At 32.6% G+C, this 15,943-nt stretch overlaps 1 protein-coding gene across 11 annotated transcripts in view; it reads left to right on the forward strand.

Moving 5' to 3' along the window:
- The first annotated feature begins 11,570 nt into the window (after window positions 1-11,570).
- The window catches only part of LOC145303663 (protein still life, isoforms C/SIF type 2-like), a 1,026,311-nt gene continuing 1,021,938 nt past the window's right edge, over window positions 11,571-15,943 (forward strand). For 7 of the 11 annotated variants that reach the window (XM_080145246.1, XM_080145250.1, XM_080145247.1 and 4 more), the window contains exon 1: window positions 11,571-13,402. In XM_080145246.1, the coding sequence (XP_080001372.1) occupies window positions 13,348-13,402 (55 nt within the window). In that variant the 5' untranslated portion in view covers window positions 11,571-13,347. The remainder of the gene's footprint in view (window positions 13,403-15,943) is intronic. The other 4 variants (XM_080145253.1, XM_080145254.1, XM_080145256.1 and 1 more) reach the window with 2 other exon arrangements.

Genomic DNA, 15,943 nt, shown 5'->3' on the forward strand with positions numbered 1-15,943 from the left:
ATACGGTTGAATAGTGGCCTCGCCTCGAAGCTCATTTTTATTTACTTAGAAAGTCGCCCATAATTTATTTGGACGTATATAATATATTATTTATTTTTAAAACAGTATATAATATATTATTTATTTTAAAACAGTAATCTTATATATATATATATATATATATATATATATATATATATATATATATATATATATATATATATATATATATATATATATATATATAAAGCGTATTTTATGACTGGTAAGGTCGGACGCCCCACCCCACCCTGCTAGTGTATAATAAAAAAAGAAGTAAACTGTTCTTAATTCTTTACATTATATCCTTTTGTATTTTTTAAACATTTTGTGTCGTGGTTTTAATATTTTATCTTATATTGTTTTTGTTGTTTTTACAGTCAGTTGTCGAAACAAAGGGATTGCCCTTTGTTTCGACAACTGACGTTTTATTGTCTTGACCTTTCTCATTACAGCCGACATAATCCCCATCATCTTTCTCTCTGGACCTCTCCTATCCTACATGTTTTTTCTATCTTTCCTCCACCCCTCTCTGTCTTTCCTTCTCTCTCTACTTTTCTTTCCTCTTTCTATCTCTCTATATAGCTATCTATCTTTCGCTTTTCTACACATTTTGCTCTTTTTTTTTTCATGTAATTCTCTCTACTGCCTCTATCTTTCTATGTATTTCTCTCTAATTTTTACTTCCACAGCTACATTTTGTTTCATTTCATAATTTCTTTTACTTACCACCCCAACACCAACGCCATTGTTTCATTAAAAAATTACTTTTTGATAAGTTCACCCCCCCTCCTCTTTTGCTTTCACTATTTCGCTCTTTTCTCTTTCTCTCTCCCCCCCCCATCTTCATTTCCTTTTAAAAATTCTTTTAAGGTAAACAATAAGTAGGACAAGGAAAGGAAAAGAGAATAAAAAATAAAAATAAAAAATGAGGGGGTGGGGTGGATATTCATTTCTTTTACTTTTATTCTCTCTTTTCCTTCCCGGCCCCCTCCCCCTGCGCCTTACTTATCATTTACCTTCTCTAACATTCAATTCTAAGCACCAAACTTCTATCAACTCATTCCATTAACGTCCTGTCCAATCAGCGTTTCAACTTATAAGCCTATTTCTTGAAATCACCCCTTTCTCTCCCACCCAATTCCAACCACGTTTTTATTTTGCCAACTCCCTACCCACCCCTGTCGAACAAATCATTCAAATGACCTTTGACACGGTATTATTATAAGAGAGAACATTCCCTCCTCCCAGCAACAACTTACACAACACAACTAAGAAATAAGATGCTTCATCGTTTGCTACGAACGACATAGGTTTTTTTTCTGTTTTTTTTTAATTCTACGCCATTTTTTGCTTTCTGCATTGATCTCTATGGACGAAACATTAAGAACTCGCAAGCGATTCCGTTTACCGGTCAAATTTTTGTAAGTCATACACGTGATCCCCTAAACTCACCAACTTTGTATGGCAAAGAAATCAGTGTCCCCATAGTCACATAATACACACATACCTAACTGGGGAGAACTTGAATGCCTACTGGAGAGAACTTTAATAGCCATTAGATACTTTCTTCGAGTGTCTAAAATCTCTGTACAAGGGTTTGCCAAAACAACCTGGCAAGAGGATAGTTTTCCCTAGAAGTAAACCCTGACTAAATATTCAAAATTACATCGTATTCGTAGCACAAATAAGATATCCTCAGTGTGGATAACCCTAACCCTAACCCTAACCCTAACCCTAACCCTAACCCTAACCCAGCTTTTAGTAGGAATGGTGCGCCATGTCCAAGTGATTTTACCTCATGTTTCAGCACGAAACTGGATACCCCACCAGACTAGACGAATTCTTGTCCTGGAATCCGGGTAGAGCAAGAGACCACAATAAAGATATTCTATAGCATATTAAAATGGTCAATTCGGGAGAGGAAACATGTCTTTAAACTTCTTTACAAAGTGTTTAAGAGATAAAGGAGAACTTTAATGGAATATTTGACTATCCATGTGTCTTGTATAGCGATCAAGTGTTAACTCCAGGAAAGGGGCCCCTTGATTTCTGAGAACCTCGAATGAAGTAAATCGAAACACAGGGAAAAACCTCCATCAATTTCGGACTCTCTCTCTCTCTCTCTCTCTCTCTCTCTCTCTCTCTCTCTCTCTCTCTCTCTCTCACACACACACACTTTCTCTTCGGGTTTTAATTTTTTCCCCCGCCTTTTTCTCATGTACATTCCCTATCTCTCTGTATCTCTCCCTTTCTATTAAAATCATGAACTCCCGATTATACACGCTCTCTATTACTCTATCGTTCTTTCACTCATTCCTTCACTTTTTTTTTCTCTCACTCACAGCGCAGTTTCAGTAGGTGTTCATACCAATCCAGGATACGTCTTGGACAATCAGTTTGACAGTGAATTTGTTGTTGTCGAACCGAGGTATGCTTCTGTTCAGTTCCCCACCTTCCCAGGTTTTACCCTCTCTCTGAAAAGTGATTAGTTTATTGCTAATTGCATGAAAGACCCCTACCGGGGGGGAGTGTCAAAAGGGCTGCTCAGGCATTCTTTGTCGGCCAGAATTTACTTATCCAAGTGTTCTGACTTTTCCAAACCACACTTGACCTTGTATCTAACCTCCTGGAGAAAAGGTAAATAAAATATACACGTTTACTCGTTTTTTATCTTAGCTTCTTTGTCTCTCTTATAACTTCTATTTAAAAACGAAATACTTAATTATTTTTTACTATAATGGAGATATTGTGCCTATGTGTTCATAACACTGTTTTTTTTTAAGCAGAACATGATATACAGTAATACCTGTTATTATAATTATAATTATATACTGATAAACCTAAATTCAGCCCCCCCACCCAATAATAAAATAAATGTCACCTATAAAATTGTTAATAATATCCATAGTCCATACTGCAATCCAACCATATTTCTGAAGTCATCCAATACCAGTAAGAGAAGGTGAAAACTTTACAAATCAATTCTAAACAGACCAGTTTATAGAACTCCCCATAGGTTTGTTGGACTATCTTCCTCTGAAGGAGGAAGTTTCATGGCAGTACGGAATTCACAAGTAGTCCCCAGTGCCATGTATATCTCCTGTCAGGGAAGGTGATGACGTTAGGTTTTTGCAGTTCTTGCAGGGAGTTATCGACGTCTTCCTAAATACTATTCCCAAATGGTCACCCTTCTGTTACTGACCAGGATCACCGTTGCTTAACTTTGGTGATCTAAAGAGAACTGGTGTGTCAACGTGATTATGCCAGTTTCCCTCTCAGTGATCGCCTCCGGTGTGACATACGGACGATTAGCTCTTCTTTTTGCGTTCAGAGACCAGAGTAGAAGTCTTCCTGTAGTTTCATCGCGATGAGTCACATGTCCTACAAGTAATAGTCACAATCGCTGACACACAAAACAAGGATCCATACACTGACTTATTCATGGAATGATTTTTCCAAGAGATGTTATAAGCTGCTCGCAGCATTCTGGTATATATACCGTTTTCTATGTGCCACATCCAATATCCATGATTTCGACCTTTGAAACAAGGCATGAAGCCACTTGATATAAGGAGCTAACAAAAACGAAAGCTTAGTATTGCAAAGACAGGAGACTTTTAGACTAATGAGTCAAACGAGCTCGAACAAAGGCAGCATGGAATAGATCAGCAATTCTGAGGAACACATGCAATAATAGTATTTGTAGAAAAGTGAGACTAGCAACATCACGTCTGTGAGAAAAAGGTTGCAGTGAAGAAGAAAGGAGGGGAGGCAACAAATTACAGATACTGCAATTTATTAAAAACCCTTAAATAGGGCACAGATTCACCAGCCCGAATACGACAATACTCCATTTTATAGTCTGATAGTAGATTTGTAGAGATAAAGAATAGCCTAGAAGGATTGCTCCTATGGAGACCTTGAAGACTTTTGTTTTTTCTTCCTAATTTGAGACTTTTTCTGTAATGAATGAAACACACACTCCATAACTGTGCAATCCTTACATTCATATCTTTTTCGGTGTCAGTTTTTTTTTTTTTTTCTGTTTTCCCAGAACTTTATATAATAAACATTGGTATCTGACCAAGGGTATGCAAATGGATACGGACATACTAGTTGGGCGAGGAGGGAGAGTAGATGCAATCATATTCAAAACATCTCCCTTTCTCATGATATCTCTCAGTACTAGGACTTATACTTGAGTTTTTAAGGCATACAATCAAGAAGATGGACTCTGGCATCACCAAACCTCCGTAACACACGTTTTTTTTTTTTTTAAATAATATTATGAGTTCTGGTTAGAAACAGACACACAATCTCTTTTATATTAAGAATAGCTAAGCGATTACAGCATACAATTGATAAGTGTGGGGTTTTTTTTTTAAGAGGAACCGGTTTGCCTGGCACAGTACACGTGCGCTGAAACAATATGGCTGGATTATCTGTTGTTAGCTTATCTGAGTGTTTGTTATCTAACATCTGTGCATTGGCGATTGTTCGATTCTTGTCTGCGAGTCTTCATGGCAGGTGAGCCTTGTTTTGTATTGCTCTTCGAGGAAGTGAATGCTGCAGAAACAAAGAGATATTTAAGAACAATGATAGGAATTACATATTCTTTACTCGCTGAAGCTATTTCGGTTACTCTAATATATAAAACTGTCTGTCTGTCTCCATTTTTTTTTTTTTTTCAAAATGAATCTCCTCCAAGATACAAGGACACAGAGTGGCGTAAGGCAGGTCAAATGATTGCATTTTTTTTAACGTTCTTTTATTGGGCTTTTAGCCTGTAAAAATAACTGCTAAGCGTTCAAAATTAAGAACAACTTGAAACTTGGCAGGCCTAAGTCGACTTAAAGTGCTCTTATACACATGTGCAAATATACATTTATGCATTAAAGTCGGTTAATTTTTTTACTATTTCTTATTCATCTGACAATAGCTCAAATACTAACGACTAAGGCAGGAGCACTTAATGTTTTGGTTTCGATTCAACCTGATGTCACCCAAGTCATATTTGTTTTGTTTTTAGTTCTTTTTTTTTCTTTTTAAATCACTACTGTATATGGGATACAATATAATAATCAATAAAGAATTGGCTCTATAATATGTTCGTCTATCGTTACCGATGAAGACCACGAACATCGCTTATGATGCTGTGATTTGTCCGTGAAATCTTTTTGGGCCAAAAGTTGCCCAATTTCCAACCAGGCCTCTCCTGTGTCGCATTGTTTCATTCGAGTTGCAAGTAGAAATTTCAGGACGACTGGAAACTATGCCGAGATAAACAGAAAGCACATACAGCGCCTGCTATTCTCAAATGGTCACCCATCCAGTACTGGCCAGGCACACCATTGCTTAACTTTGGTGATCTGATGAGAACTAGTGTTTCAACGTGACTATGCCGTACATAATGGCCCATGGAATATTATATATGGATCTATAATGCGAAATTTGTATAAATCAAAATATGTTTACGTGTATTTTATGACCGGGCTACTATCAAACATATACTCCTAAATACTATATAAATACTATGCTAAACTATATGCTCACATATTTTTGATAAAAAATGAATGAACGTATTTAGTCATGTTCTTCAAAAATTGGTCGAGTATATAGGTTGAGAAGTGTTCTCTCTCTCTCTCCCCCCCCCCCCCCACACACACACATACACACACACACATTCCCATTTTAATAGATGTATAGACAATAGGTTACTTGAATAATATTATTGTTTTTTTGGTTGTGCAAGTATATTTACTATTCAGGATTGCGACCATAGATATTTAAAAGACCAAGGCACATTTATATACGATATTTTTTTTATTTATTTTTAAATATTTTTACTTGTATAAAAGTGATCCATGGACACGTGTTTCTGGCTATCAGCCGTAAGAAGAGAGTTTCACAACCTTGCAATTTTTTAAATGAAGTTACTGGAATAGGAAGCTGTATATAACAATGAGGTATCAAAACAGCGAATTGGTGGAGACCACTAGACCAACGAGTCAAACGAGCTGGAACAAAGGAAGCAGGGAATAGATCAGACAATTCTCACGAACTCATGCCATAATTATATTTTTTTTTTGTTCAGATGTTTGTTTTTTTGTTTTTTTGTTTTTTTTTGTACAAGAGTTTCTCGCCAGTTTTAAACCGCCATTAACATTTTGTATTTTGTCACAAAAGATATTTCTGTTTGTTACTTTTCCATTAATTTAAATCGACATTTTTTTTTTAATTACATTAAAGCAATTGTTGAATAAAAGATAGATCGTATTAATATTTCTGTATGGGATCACTAGTATTGATGAGGTTGATGATTATGATGAGTAGAGAGAAAAGGGGGCGAAAGAATTGATGAAACCGGAAATAGATATTGAAGGAAGTCGGCAAACGTCTGAGTGAAAGAGAATGTGCAAATAGGGAAATAATGGGAGAGAGAGAGAGAGAGAGAGAGAGAGAGAGAGAGAGAGAGAGATAATATGAATGACTGAAGCTAAAATGTCCGACAAAGTAGAAAATATGATAGGGAAGAATTTTTTTACAATGGAGAAGAGGGAAGTTGCCATTACATTTTCTTTCTTTCGTTGTTTGTTTAAATATTTAATGAGGAAACTGGACTGCAGCTGGCCTGTCTCTACAGGAAATAAAATAATTTTTAAATCATAAATATCAATAACAGTATCACCATCTCCCACAAAATATATATATATATATATATATATATATATATATATATATATATATATATATATATATATATATATATATATATATAATATGAACAAAAACCAAGACTTCTAAGAATGGGTTGATAGTAACAAATAGTGTATTTCATCGTTAGTTGCAATTGTTTCAAGACTATTCGGACAAATTCAAACATTGTGCCGTTTGAAAATTTTCACAAGAACATCTTATCTTCAGACGTATTGAATAAAAAATACTTTAACAATGAACAGTATAGAGTCCATTTTCCTTATGCAGAAAAACATGGGAAAATATTTTACCCGCATCTCATTCTTCCAAAGTTTTTAAAAGATTTAAATGACTTCTAATGGAAATATTCTAGTTCTCACGTCAATTTAAAAAAATAATTTCAAATTGAGGAGACATAAAGAAAGTCTGCAGCAACAAATTCGCTTAAAACCAGCTTAAATTATCGCCCCTAAATCAGTTTAAAATATCCACCAACAGGCAACAAAGCATTTCCAATCGTATTTGTTGTTGTTACAAACTATACAACGTAACATTTAGTCCATATGCCACGACTTTTTCTTAGTGATCGCCAGGAACTCATTAATCTCTACCTTTCTGGTTTATCCAATCGAGAAATCGACTGCAGATTGAAATGTGATGAGAAAACGGTACGAAAGCCTGTGCAAAAGCACCAAAACACCGGCAGTGTTCGTGATGCCCCCAAATCTGGTCATACTAAAGTTACTTCTAAGAGGGAAGACAATGCTATCAAGATCCGCAGCCTAAGAAACAGATTTGAAACGGCTCCCCAAATCCAACAACAGTGCAATCTTGTTAAAAAATACTCTCTTTCTACTGTCAAGAACAGGTTAAAGGAATTTAATTTGCGAGGATATGTTGCAAGGTGGTGGATGTTCAGTTTTGGTGTGGTGTGGGGCATTATTAGTACCAATGGTCCAGTGTCTATAGTTCGCTTGCAAGGTCGAATTAATTCAACCAAGTACATTAATATGTTGACAGCATTTTCTACCCTACTTTGGTCAGAATTTGGATGATAATCACATCTTCATGCAGGATAATGCTCCCATTTACACAGTTGGCAATTTCAAGAGGTTCATTAGAGAACATGATATTCCATGTTTGGATTGGCCTGCACAATCTCCAGACCTCAATCCTTTCAAAAATGTATGGTATTATATCCAGCAATGATAAAATTTCAAATTTGGAAGAACATTGGACAAAAATTAAAGAAAAGGTGGGATGCACTTTTCCTGGAGTATTGCTGCAGTCTAATTCAAGGAATTCTCAAAAGATTGCAGGCTATCAAATTGCAGAAAGGCTACGCTGCTAAATATTATCTAGTTCATTGTGTTCCTGTTGTATTTGTGTTGCATTAATATCCTAAAGTTACATTTAAATAACAATTTTCCATTGTGCGGACATTCTTTTAGCCTCCTCAATTTGAAGTTATTTTTTTAAATTGACATGAACACTAGAATATTTCAATTAAAGGTTAAATATGAACAGATAAAATTATAGAGGAATAATAGACGAATCAAATGAGGTATAGTTTGTCTAAACAGTTACATTAAATTTTGCTTAAATTTGCAGTTTTTAAAAAAAATTATAAGTGTGGGCTTTCTTTTTGCCGCCTGTGTATACCAAGTTAAAGGTATTCAGGAGGGAAAACTCGTGAATTAAAACGAGGTTATTAAGAGTGCTCAATAAAAAGAGCAACATTTAATATTTTTATTTATATAGACAAATATTACATAGCCGCTACACTGAACATGCTAATGTTTCATACAAGTGGCCAGTCTGAACCACAAGCCTTCTTCGGGCGACTATATAATATTTTTCTATATAAATAATATATATATATATATATATATATATATATATATATATTATATATATATATATATATATATATATATATATATATATATATATATGCTAGACTACCCGTGACCCGTTGGGTCAGTATGTTATATTAGCTATGAAATTAATGTATGAGCGTGACACTTGTGACGTAAAGAAAATAGTGTTTTGTGACATAACCGAAACATTTCTATGAAAGTATATTAAAATGAAAAAAAGAATACAGATAGATTTCTATGAGTCGTTCTGAATATAATTGTTTATTTAAAAAAAAAGACAAAAAAAACTTAAAGCCATTGAATTATAAGTTGTCTGCCGTACTTATAGGTAAATGTGCACTGAACAGATACCGTAATACTTAAAGTTAAATTCAAATGTTGATATATCTTTTAATTTAAACGCGGAAAAAAACAATTGAAACGCTGAAAATGTACACAGTAAAACAATATGTTTTATTGTCACGTTAATTATTCATTTGTAACGCAAATTAAAAAAAAATATTTTCGGGATTATTTCTTTATGTTGGTAAATGTATGAATATTTTTTAAGAAAGGTGGATTAAAAAATGGAGAATAAATTAAAACAAAAAAGTAAGGCGGTGGGTAAATCGCCGTTGTAAAATGCTCGTATTGTTGTCAACGGGTTAAAGTAGATTTATTTGTAAGAAAATTGCGTTAAAATAACTTAAACGTAATACGGAAATGAATGATGTAAAAAAAAAATGCAGAAAGTATTAACAATTGTTTATTTGAATAATTTAAACGCGAAAGAAAACAACAACAAAAAAACAGTAAAACAACACGTCTTATTTTCGCGTTGATTATTTGTTTATGTACGCATGAGCAACCGGAAATCGTAAACCGGATGTTGGCTTACGACACGCGTTATAAGGTCATTTTATTTTTATAATTATATCGATAGATAGATTCGTTTAAAATTGACGCATTTCTTTGGCAAATAAAAATAGAATTAGCGAAAATAAAGCAGATAGACTTAAATATATTAGAATTCTAATTTTGATATTTGGAGTGGTCCACCATTCTTTACTAAAAATTATTTTTTTTTGGTAAAAATTAATTGCGGAAGTGCTGAATCACAGAAAGGTTGACTGGCCAAGGTACGATTGCAGGCAAATAATTAACTAAAACCGGGTAGAGTGGAATTTGGAGACAGTTGACCTGCTGACCCATGCGGAATGAAGAGTGAGCTGGCAAAATATCAAAAAGAAAAGTCTGACGCCTGGTCAAGGAAAAAGTGATGTTGAATGAATGGAAGAATTGTGAAAGCGTTATGAAAAACTGGACGATTTCAACTTTGTGAAGCGTCCATTTTGTCGAGTAAGCGTACAATGTTTTCACCGAATATCAAAGGGAATTGCTATTATTTTTGTCTTTTTAAAGTCGAAGGACGCGCATCCATCTTGTTGTAATTAACGTTAGACACAAATAATTCCTTCCGCCGACAATGATTCATTTCAAAACGAAATTCTCCTGAAGTTGTAAAAAGAACTTATACATTTTAAAAACACCCACATAGGAGTTCATATGATGCATGCGATAGAGAGATACGTAGGTAGGTAGGTAGGTAGGTAGGTAGAGGGAGAGAGAGAGGGGGGGGGGTCTTTATTTCGTTTTTCTGTCATGTTCTCTAATGTATTTCTTTCTTTTCCTTTTTATTATTTTGGAGAGAGACGGCGATGCAGAGAAAGTGAGTGTGAGAGAGAGAGAGAGAGAGAGAGAGAGAGAGAGAGAGAGAGAGAGGGGGGGAGGGAGAAAGAGAGAAAGAAAGCGTGAGAGTCTTTGTTTTGTTAGGTTTATTTATTTATTTATTTTCGGACTATTATCCTCATTTTCTAGCTGTTCTCTCATAACATTTCGGCCAAATATTCTTTTGGCCTCCGTGGTAAACCGTGACGGGATAGGAATGCTGAGTCTCTTAACTGCCTTCCATAGTTGTCGTCTCACCACGTTTTTGGCCAAGTAAGCCTCTGGCCGGCTTTGGGTAGGATTGAAACCACTATCTTCAGACAATGCTCACCTGGAACCGTAGAGATTCAACGTCTCCATCCACTGCATCAAAGGGCGATCAAGGTTGGATTTTTGGTCTTATATGTCCAAGTTTTTTCGTTCTTATCTGGTCTTCCATTATCGGGTCGGTATGATCAACGCCCGAGGAATAGTTGGCCGAAATGTTGTAAAACAACTAAAAGATGAGGATAATAGTCCGCAAATAAATAAATAAATAAGTAAATAAATAAATAAATAAGTAAATAAATAAATAAGTAAATAAATAAATAAATAAGTAAATAAATAAATAAATAAATAAGTAAATAAATAAATAAATAAATACGTAAATAAATAAGTGAATAAATAAATAAATAAGTACGTAAATAAATAAGTGAATACATAAGCAAATAAATAAATAAGTAAATAAATGAATCAGTAAATAAATAAATGAGTAAATAAATAAATGAGTAAATAAATAAATAAATAAGTAAATAAATAAATGAGTAAATAAATAAATAAATAAATAAGTAAATAAATAAATGAGTAAATAAATAAATAAATAAATAAGTAAATAAATAAATAAATAAATAAGTAAATAAATAAATAAATAAATAAGTAAATAAATAAATAAATAAATAAGTAAATAAATAAATGAGTAAATAAATAAATAAATAAGTAAATAAATAAATGAGTAAATAAATAAATAAATAAATGAGTAAATAAATAAATAAATAAATGAGTAAATAAATAAATAGATAAATAAATGAGTAAATAAATAAGTAAATAAATAAATAAATAAATAAGTAAATAAGTAAATAAATAAATGAGTAAATAAATAAATAAATAAATAAGTAAATAAATAAATAAGTAAATAAATAAATGAATAAGTAAATAAGTAAATAAATAAATAAGTAAATAAATACATAAATAAGTAAATAAATAAATAAGTAAATAAATAAATAAATAAGTAAATAAGTAAATAAATAAATAAGCAAATAAATAAATGAATAAGTTAATAAATAAATTAATAAATAAATAAATAAGTAAATCAATAAATAAATCAATAAATAAGTAAATACATAAATTACTCACCTCAAAAGGATTCCAATAATAGAGTAATAATATACCATTCGGTACCAACTCGATGATGCCAGACCAGATAAGAACGAAAAAAACTTGGATATTTAAGACCAAAAAATCCAACCTTTATCGCACTTTAGGGCTTGTAGTGCAGTGGGTACAACCGTTGAATCTTTACGGTTCCAGGTGAGCATTGTTTTAAGATAGCGGTTCCAATCCTACCCAGAGCCGGCCAGAGGCTTAGTTGGCCAAAATGTGCTGAGACGAACAAAACTACGGAAGGCAGTAATTACTGAGGATACAGTTAAGAGACTCAGCATTCCACCTGACGAAGGCCAGAGAAATAGTTGGTCGAAACGTCGTGAAACAACAATTATGAAGATGAGGATAACAGTCCGCCAAAAAAAAAAAATAAAGTAAATAAATAAATTACTCATCACAAAAGGATTACAATAACAAGAATTCTTTATTCTTTCATTTCATATTAATCTAGAAAGGAGGAAGGGAGAGCCGAAGAGAAAAAGAAAGCGTGAGCGAGAGAGTTTTTAATGCGTCCTTTTTCTTTTTTATTAATCTAGAAAGAGAGGGAGAGAGGGGGAGGAGAGAGAGAGAGAGAGAGAGAGAGTGGGGAGAAAGAGAGATAGCTAAAGGAAAAGTCGAAGAATCTAAAATAATTGCGCTGGCTTTTTACGTTTCTTCAATCCGCTCACAGCATCTGTCATATCAAATCAGAACGGTACATTGGAGACGTATATGAGACTCTATCATACAACTTGCCCTCATAAACCTAGATATATACTTATTATTATTATTATTATTATTATTATTATTATTATTATTATTTCTGAATTTTTTATTTCCTCGTATTTTAAATTTCTTTCATTTAAATTTTTAATTACTTTTTAATCTCTTTGTCTTCCCCAAATTTCTTTTGCAAAGGCCATTTGTTCTACACGCCCTTCTCTCAATATCTTTGTGCCTCCATTTCTCTCTCTCTCTCCCCCCGTCTCCCCCTCCCCCCGTCTCTCTCTCTCTCTCTCTCTCTCTCTCTGATTCCACTTTTTCGTTCGCTGATGCATAATAATTATGAAACACATTTTCTTTTTCTTTTGACTTCCCGATCTTCTTCCCGGCAGATTGGTCTTTCACACTTAATTTTGCACGAAGGAAGTCCTTATTGATTAAAAAGAAAAACAAAAAAGGAAAAAAAAAATCTATCATTCCCTGCAGTGCTTTATTGGATAGCATTTTTAGTACGGGCTGCGATGAAAAAGCATCGGAATTACCGTTTTTAAAAGACTTCTGATCGGAAGAAAAATAAGAAAAAGGCGACTCTTATTTTGTCTTTTCATTCTACTTTCTCGAACGAAGCCAAAATGCCGAGAGAAAAAAATGGCTGAAAAAATGTACATTGTCTATCTTTTACTCTAACGTTTTTTTCTCTCCCCCCTTTTTTTTTTTTTTTTTTTTTTTTTTTTTTTTTGGTTTTTATTGACTATTTACTATTTCTTTTTTTTTTTTTTTTTTTCGTTGCATTTTCTTTTATTCATTTTGTACCGCGTCAAGGATTTATTAAAAAAAAAGAAAAAAAAAGAAAAAATAAACATTATTAATAGAAACCACGGATAATTCTAAAAGGAAATTACAAATTCATCCATTTGCCATGGATCGGCGAATAACACCTGAAATGTATAAAAGGAATCAAATCTGGCAACAATGTAAGTAGAATAAAACAAAAATAATTTGCTTTTTTGACTGCGTTAAAAAATACATATTTCTTTTTATGCAAATTTTACTTATGTAATCGATTGCCATAACCATTTCATAGACTATATCTACTTTTTCCTATGCATTCATATCTAGACATAAATGATGATGTACACTAATATATATATATATATATATATATATATATATATATATATATATATATATATATATATATATATATATATATATATATACTAGTGTTGGGACGATTAATCGGCTTCAGAAAGAAAGAAATTCGGAACTTTTAATGCATCGGAATTGGAGAAAATGTTGCCTACTTTCCAATAACAAAAGCGAGTTTTGCAATTGTTTATTACTTGGTTGGTTTTTGTTTAAAACTTCATTTTTCATTATTGCTAATAAAGATAAAATGGTAAATATGTATTGGTTTTAAGCTACAAACAATATAAAAATGTATAGATCACCCACACAGGTGTATTTTTACGTTCGCGAAAATATATCACGTTTTTTTTCTTTTTACGGTAATCTAAAGAAAAACAACTCTATAGCTAAATATTTAGTGATTTAAAAAAAAAAAAAAAAAAAAAAAAAAACGGAATCGGTAACTATCGGAATCAGGAATTTAAAACTGAATTGGTAATTGTATTGGAATCGGGAAAAATTTTGGAATCGTCCCATCACTAATATATATTATATATAATGCTCCCTATCTTGAGTTGAGCATATTGGGAAGTGATATACAAGCTGCCATTAGCGTATTAAGCGACGCTCTTTGTGTAAACAAATTGAACGGAGGTATTTGGACAATGTAAAAAAAAACATCATTTATTCATTACTCACACAGCAGCAGCCGTATAGCGTAATGGTGAGAAGCCTTGGCTGTCATTTGGGCGGTCGGGTTTCGATCCGGGCTTGAGGCAGCGAAACAGTATTGTATGTGGATGACTATATACATATATATATATACTTATATATACATATTAAATAATTATTCTTTGATATCTAGAGAATCTAGTGTTTCATGCTTACGCAATCATCAGTGTAGGAGATAACAATTCCCGCCAGTCAGGAGATTCGAACGCAGCCATGAAGCCCACTTTTATTTCTAAAAGCTAAGCTTTTACCTCCGGGCAACCAAACAATTGTCACAAGAATGAAGAGAATAAATAACTAATCAACGCACAATTCTGGTGCAGACATTATACAATCTAGAGTGTTCGAACGATGGAAGTCGTAAACGTTGCATAAAAGCAAATTGACTACCTCTTAGATCAGACAGTGGCCAGCCTTAAGTATTCTTAAAGCGACTTAATAGTTATAATTAAATAAAAATTATTCTTATACATGTATATATATATATATATATATATATATATATATATATATATATATATATATATGGCATTAGATTCATATGTGTCTGTCTATATGTAAATATTTAACCGATAAACTCTTAAACTACTGATCACATAACACTGAAATTAACAGGAAATGGTAATCATTCACCAAGGATGGTTTATAACAAGTAAAATATTTGTTTTTATATGTGAATAACACGTACATACATCGGCAAGTTGAAATGCAAACTGTTCATTTCAATTTGCGAACATATTTTTTATTTCTTTCTGCGCATGCCCAAATTCAATTCATTTCTTCAAGTTGTTTGATATTATTTTTTTTTTTTACCTATCTCTTGCTAGCTACAGCGACGGAAACATGGTTGGAGTGCTAAATATCTTTCAATTCTAGTTGATGGCATCTAAGTCTTTATTTTTATAAACATTTGAAATCACTTCTGTATATTAGGTACAATATATTACTCAATAGAGAATTGACTCTGCAATAATAAATACGAAATCTGCATGAATTAAAATATATTTAAGCGTATTTTGCGACCTGGCAAGCCTTCTCCTCCCCCGCTAGTATAGAATGTGTACATAGAATATATATATATATATATATATATATATATATATATATATATATATCATATAACTACTTCATTTATTCGCATACGAAAGTATAGATTTATGCGTAAACTTTAAGTATTTACTTCAAAAGTGCTCAATACGTAGGTAGAGCTAGTTAGTAATTTATAAAATATATATGGCGATTAAGCTACACTGAATATTCTGCGTTTCATCCAACTATAGGATTCGTCAGGCTTATGCGCATAAGCCTGACGAATCCTATAGTTGGATGAAACGCAGAATATTCAGTGTAGCTTAATCGCCATATATATTTTATAAATTACTATATATATATATATATATATATATATATATATATAGTCTAATTTGTAGTATTCCGAATTATACTGGGTTTATATAATTCAGTAATCGTTCATATACCAATAAATTTAAGCCAAAAAGGAGATGACTTAAAACGTAAGCTACAAAATTATTATATTTCATAATTGAGCGTTCATCTACTGTTTTAACAAAAACCAAGGCTTCAAGAAATGGGCTGATAGCAACAAAAAGTGTATTTCATTGTTAGTTACAATTGTTTCAAGACCATTTGGACGA

Source organism: Euprymna scolopes, chromosome 19 (assembly GCF_053919585.1).
Source record: "Euprymna scolopes isolate OS-2025 chromosome 19, ASM5391958v1, whole genome shotgun sequence".
Lineage (NCBI taxonomy): Eukaryota > Metazoa > Mollusca > Cephalopoda > Sepiida > Sepiolidae > Euprymna > Euprymna scolopes.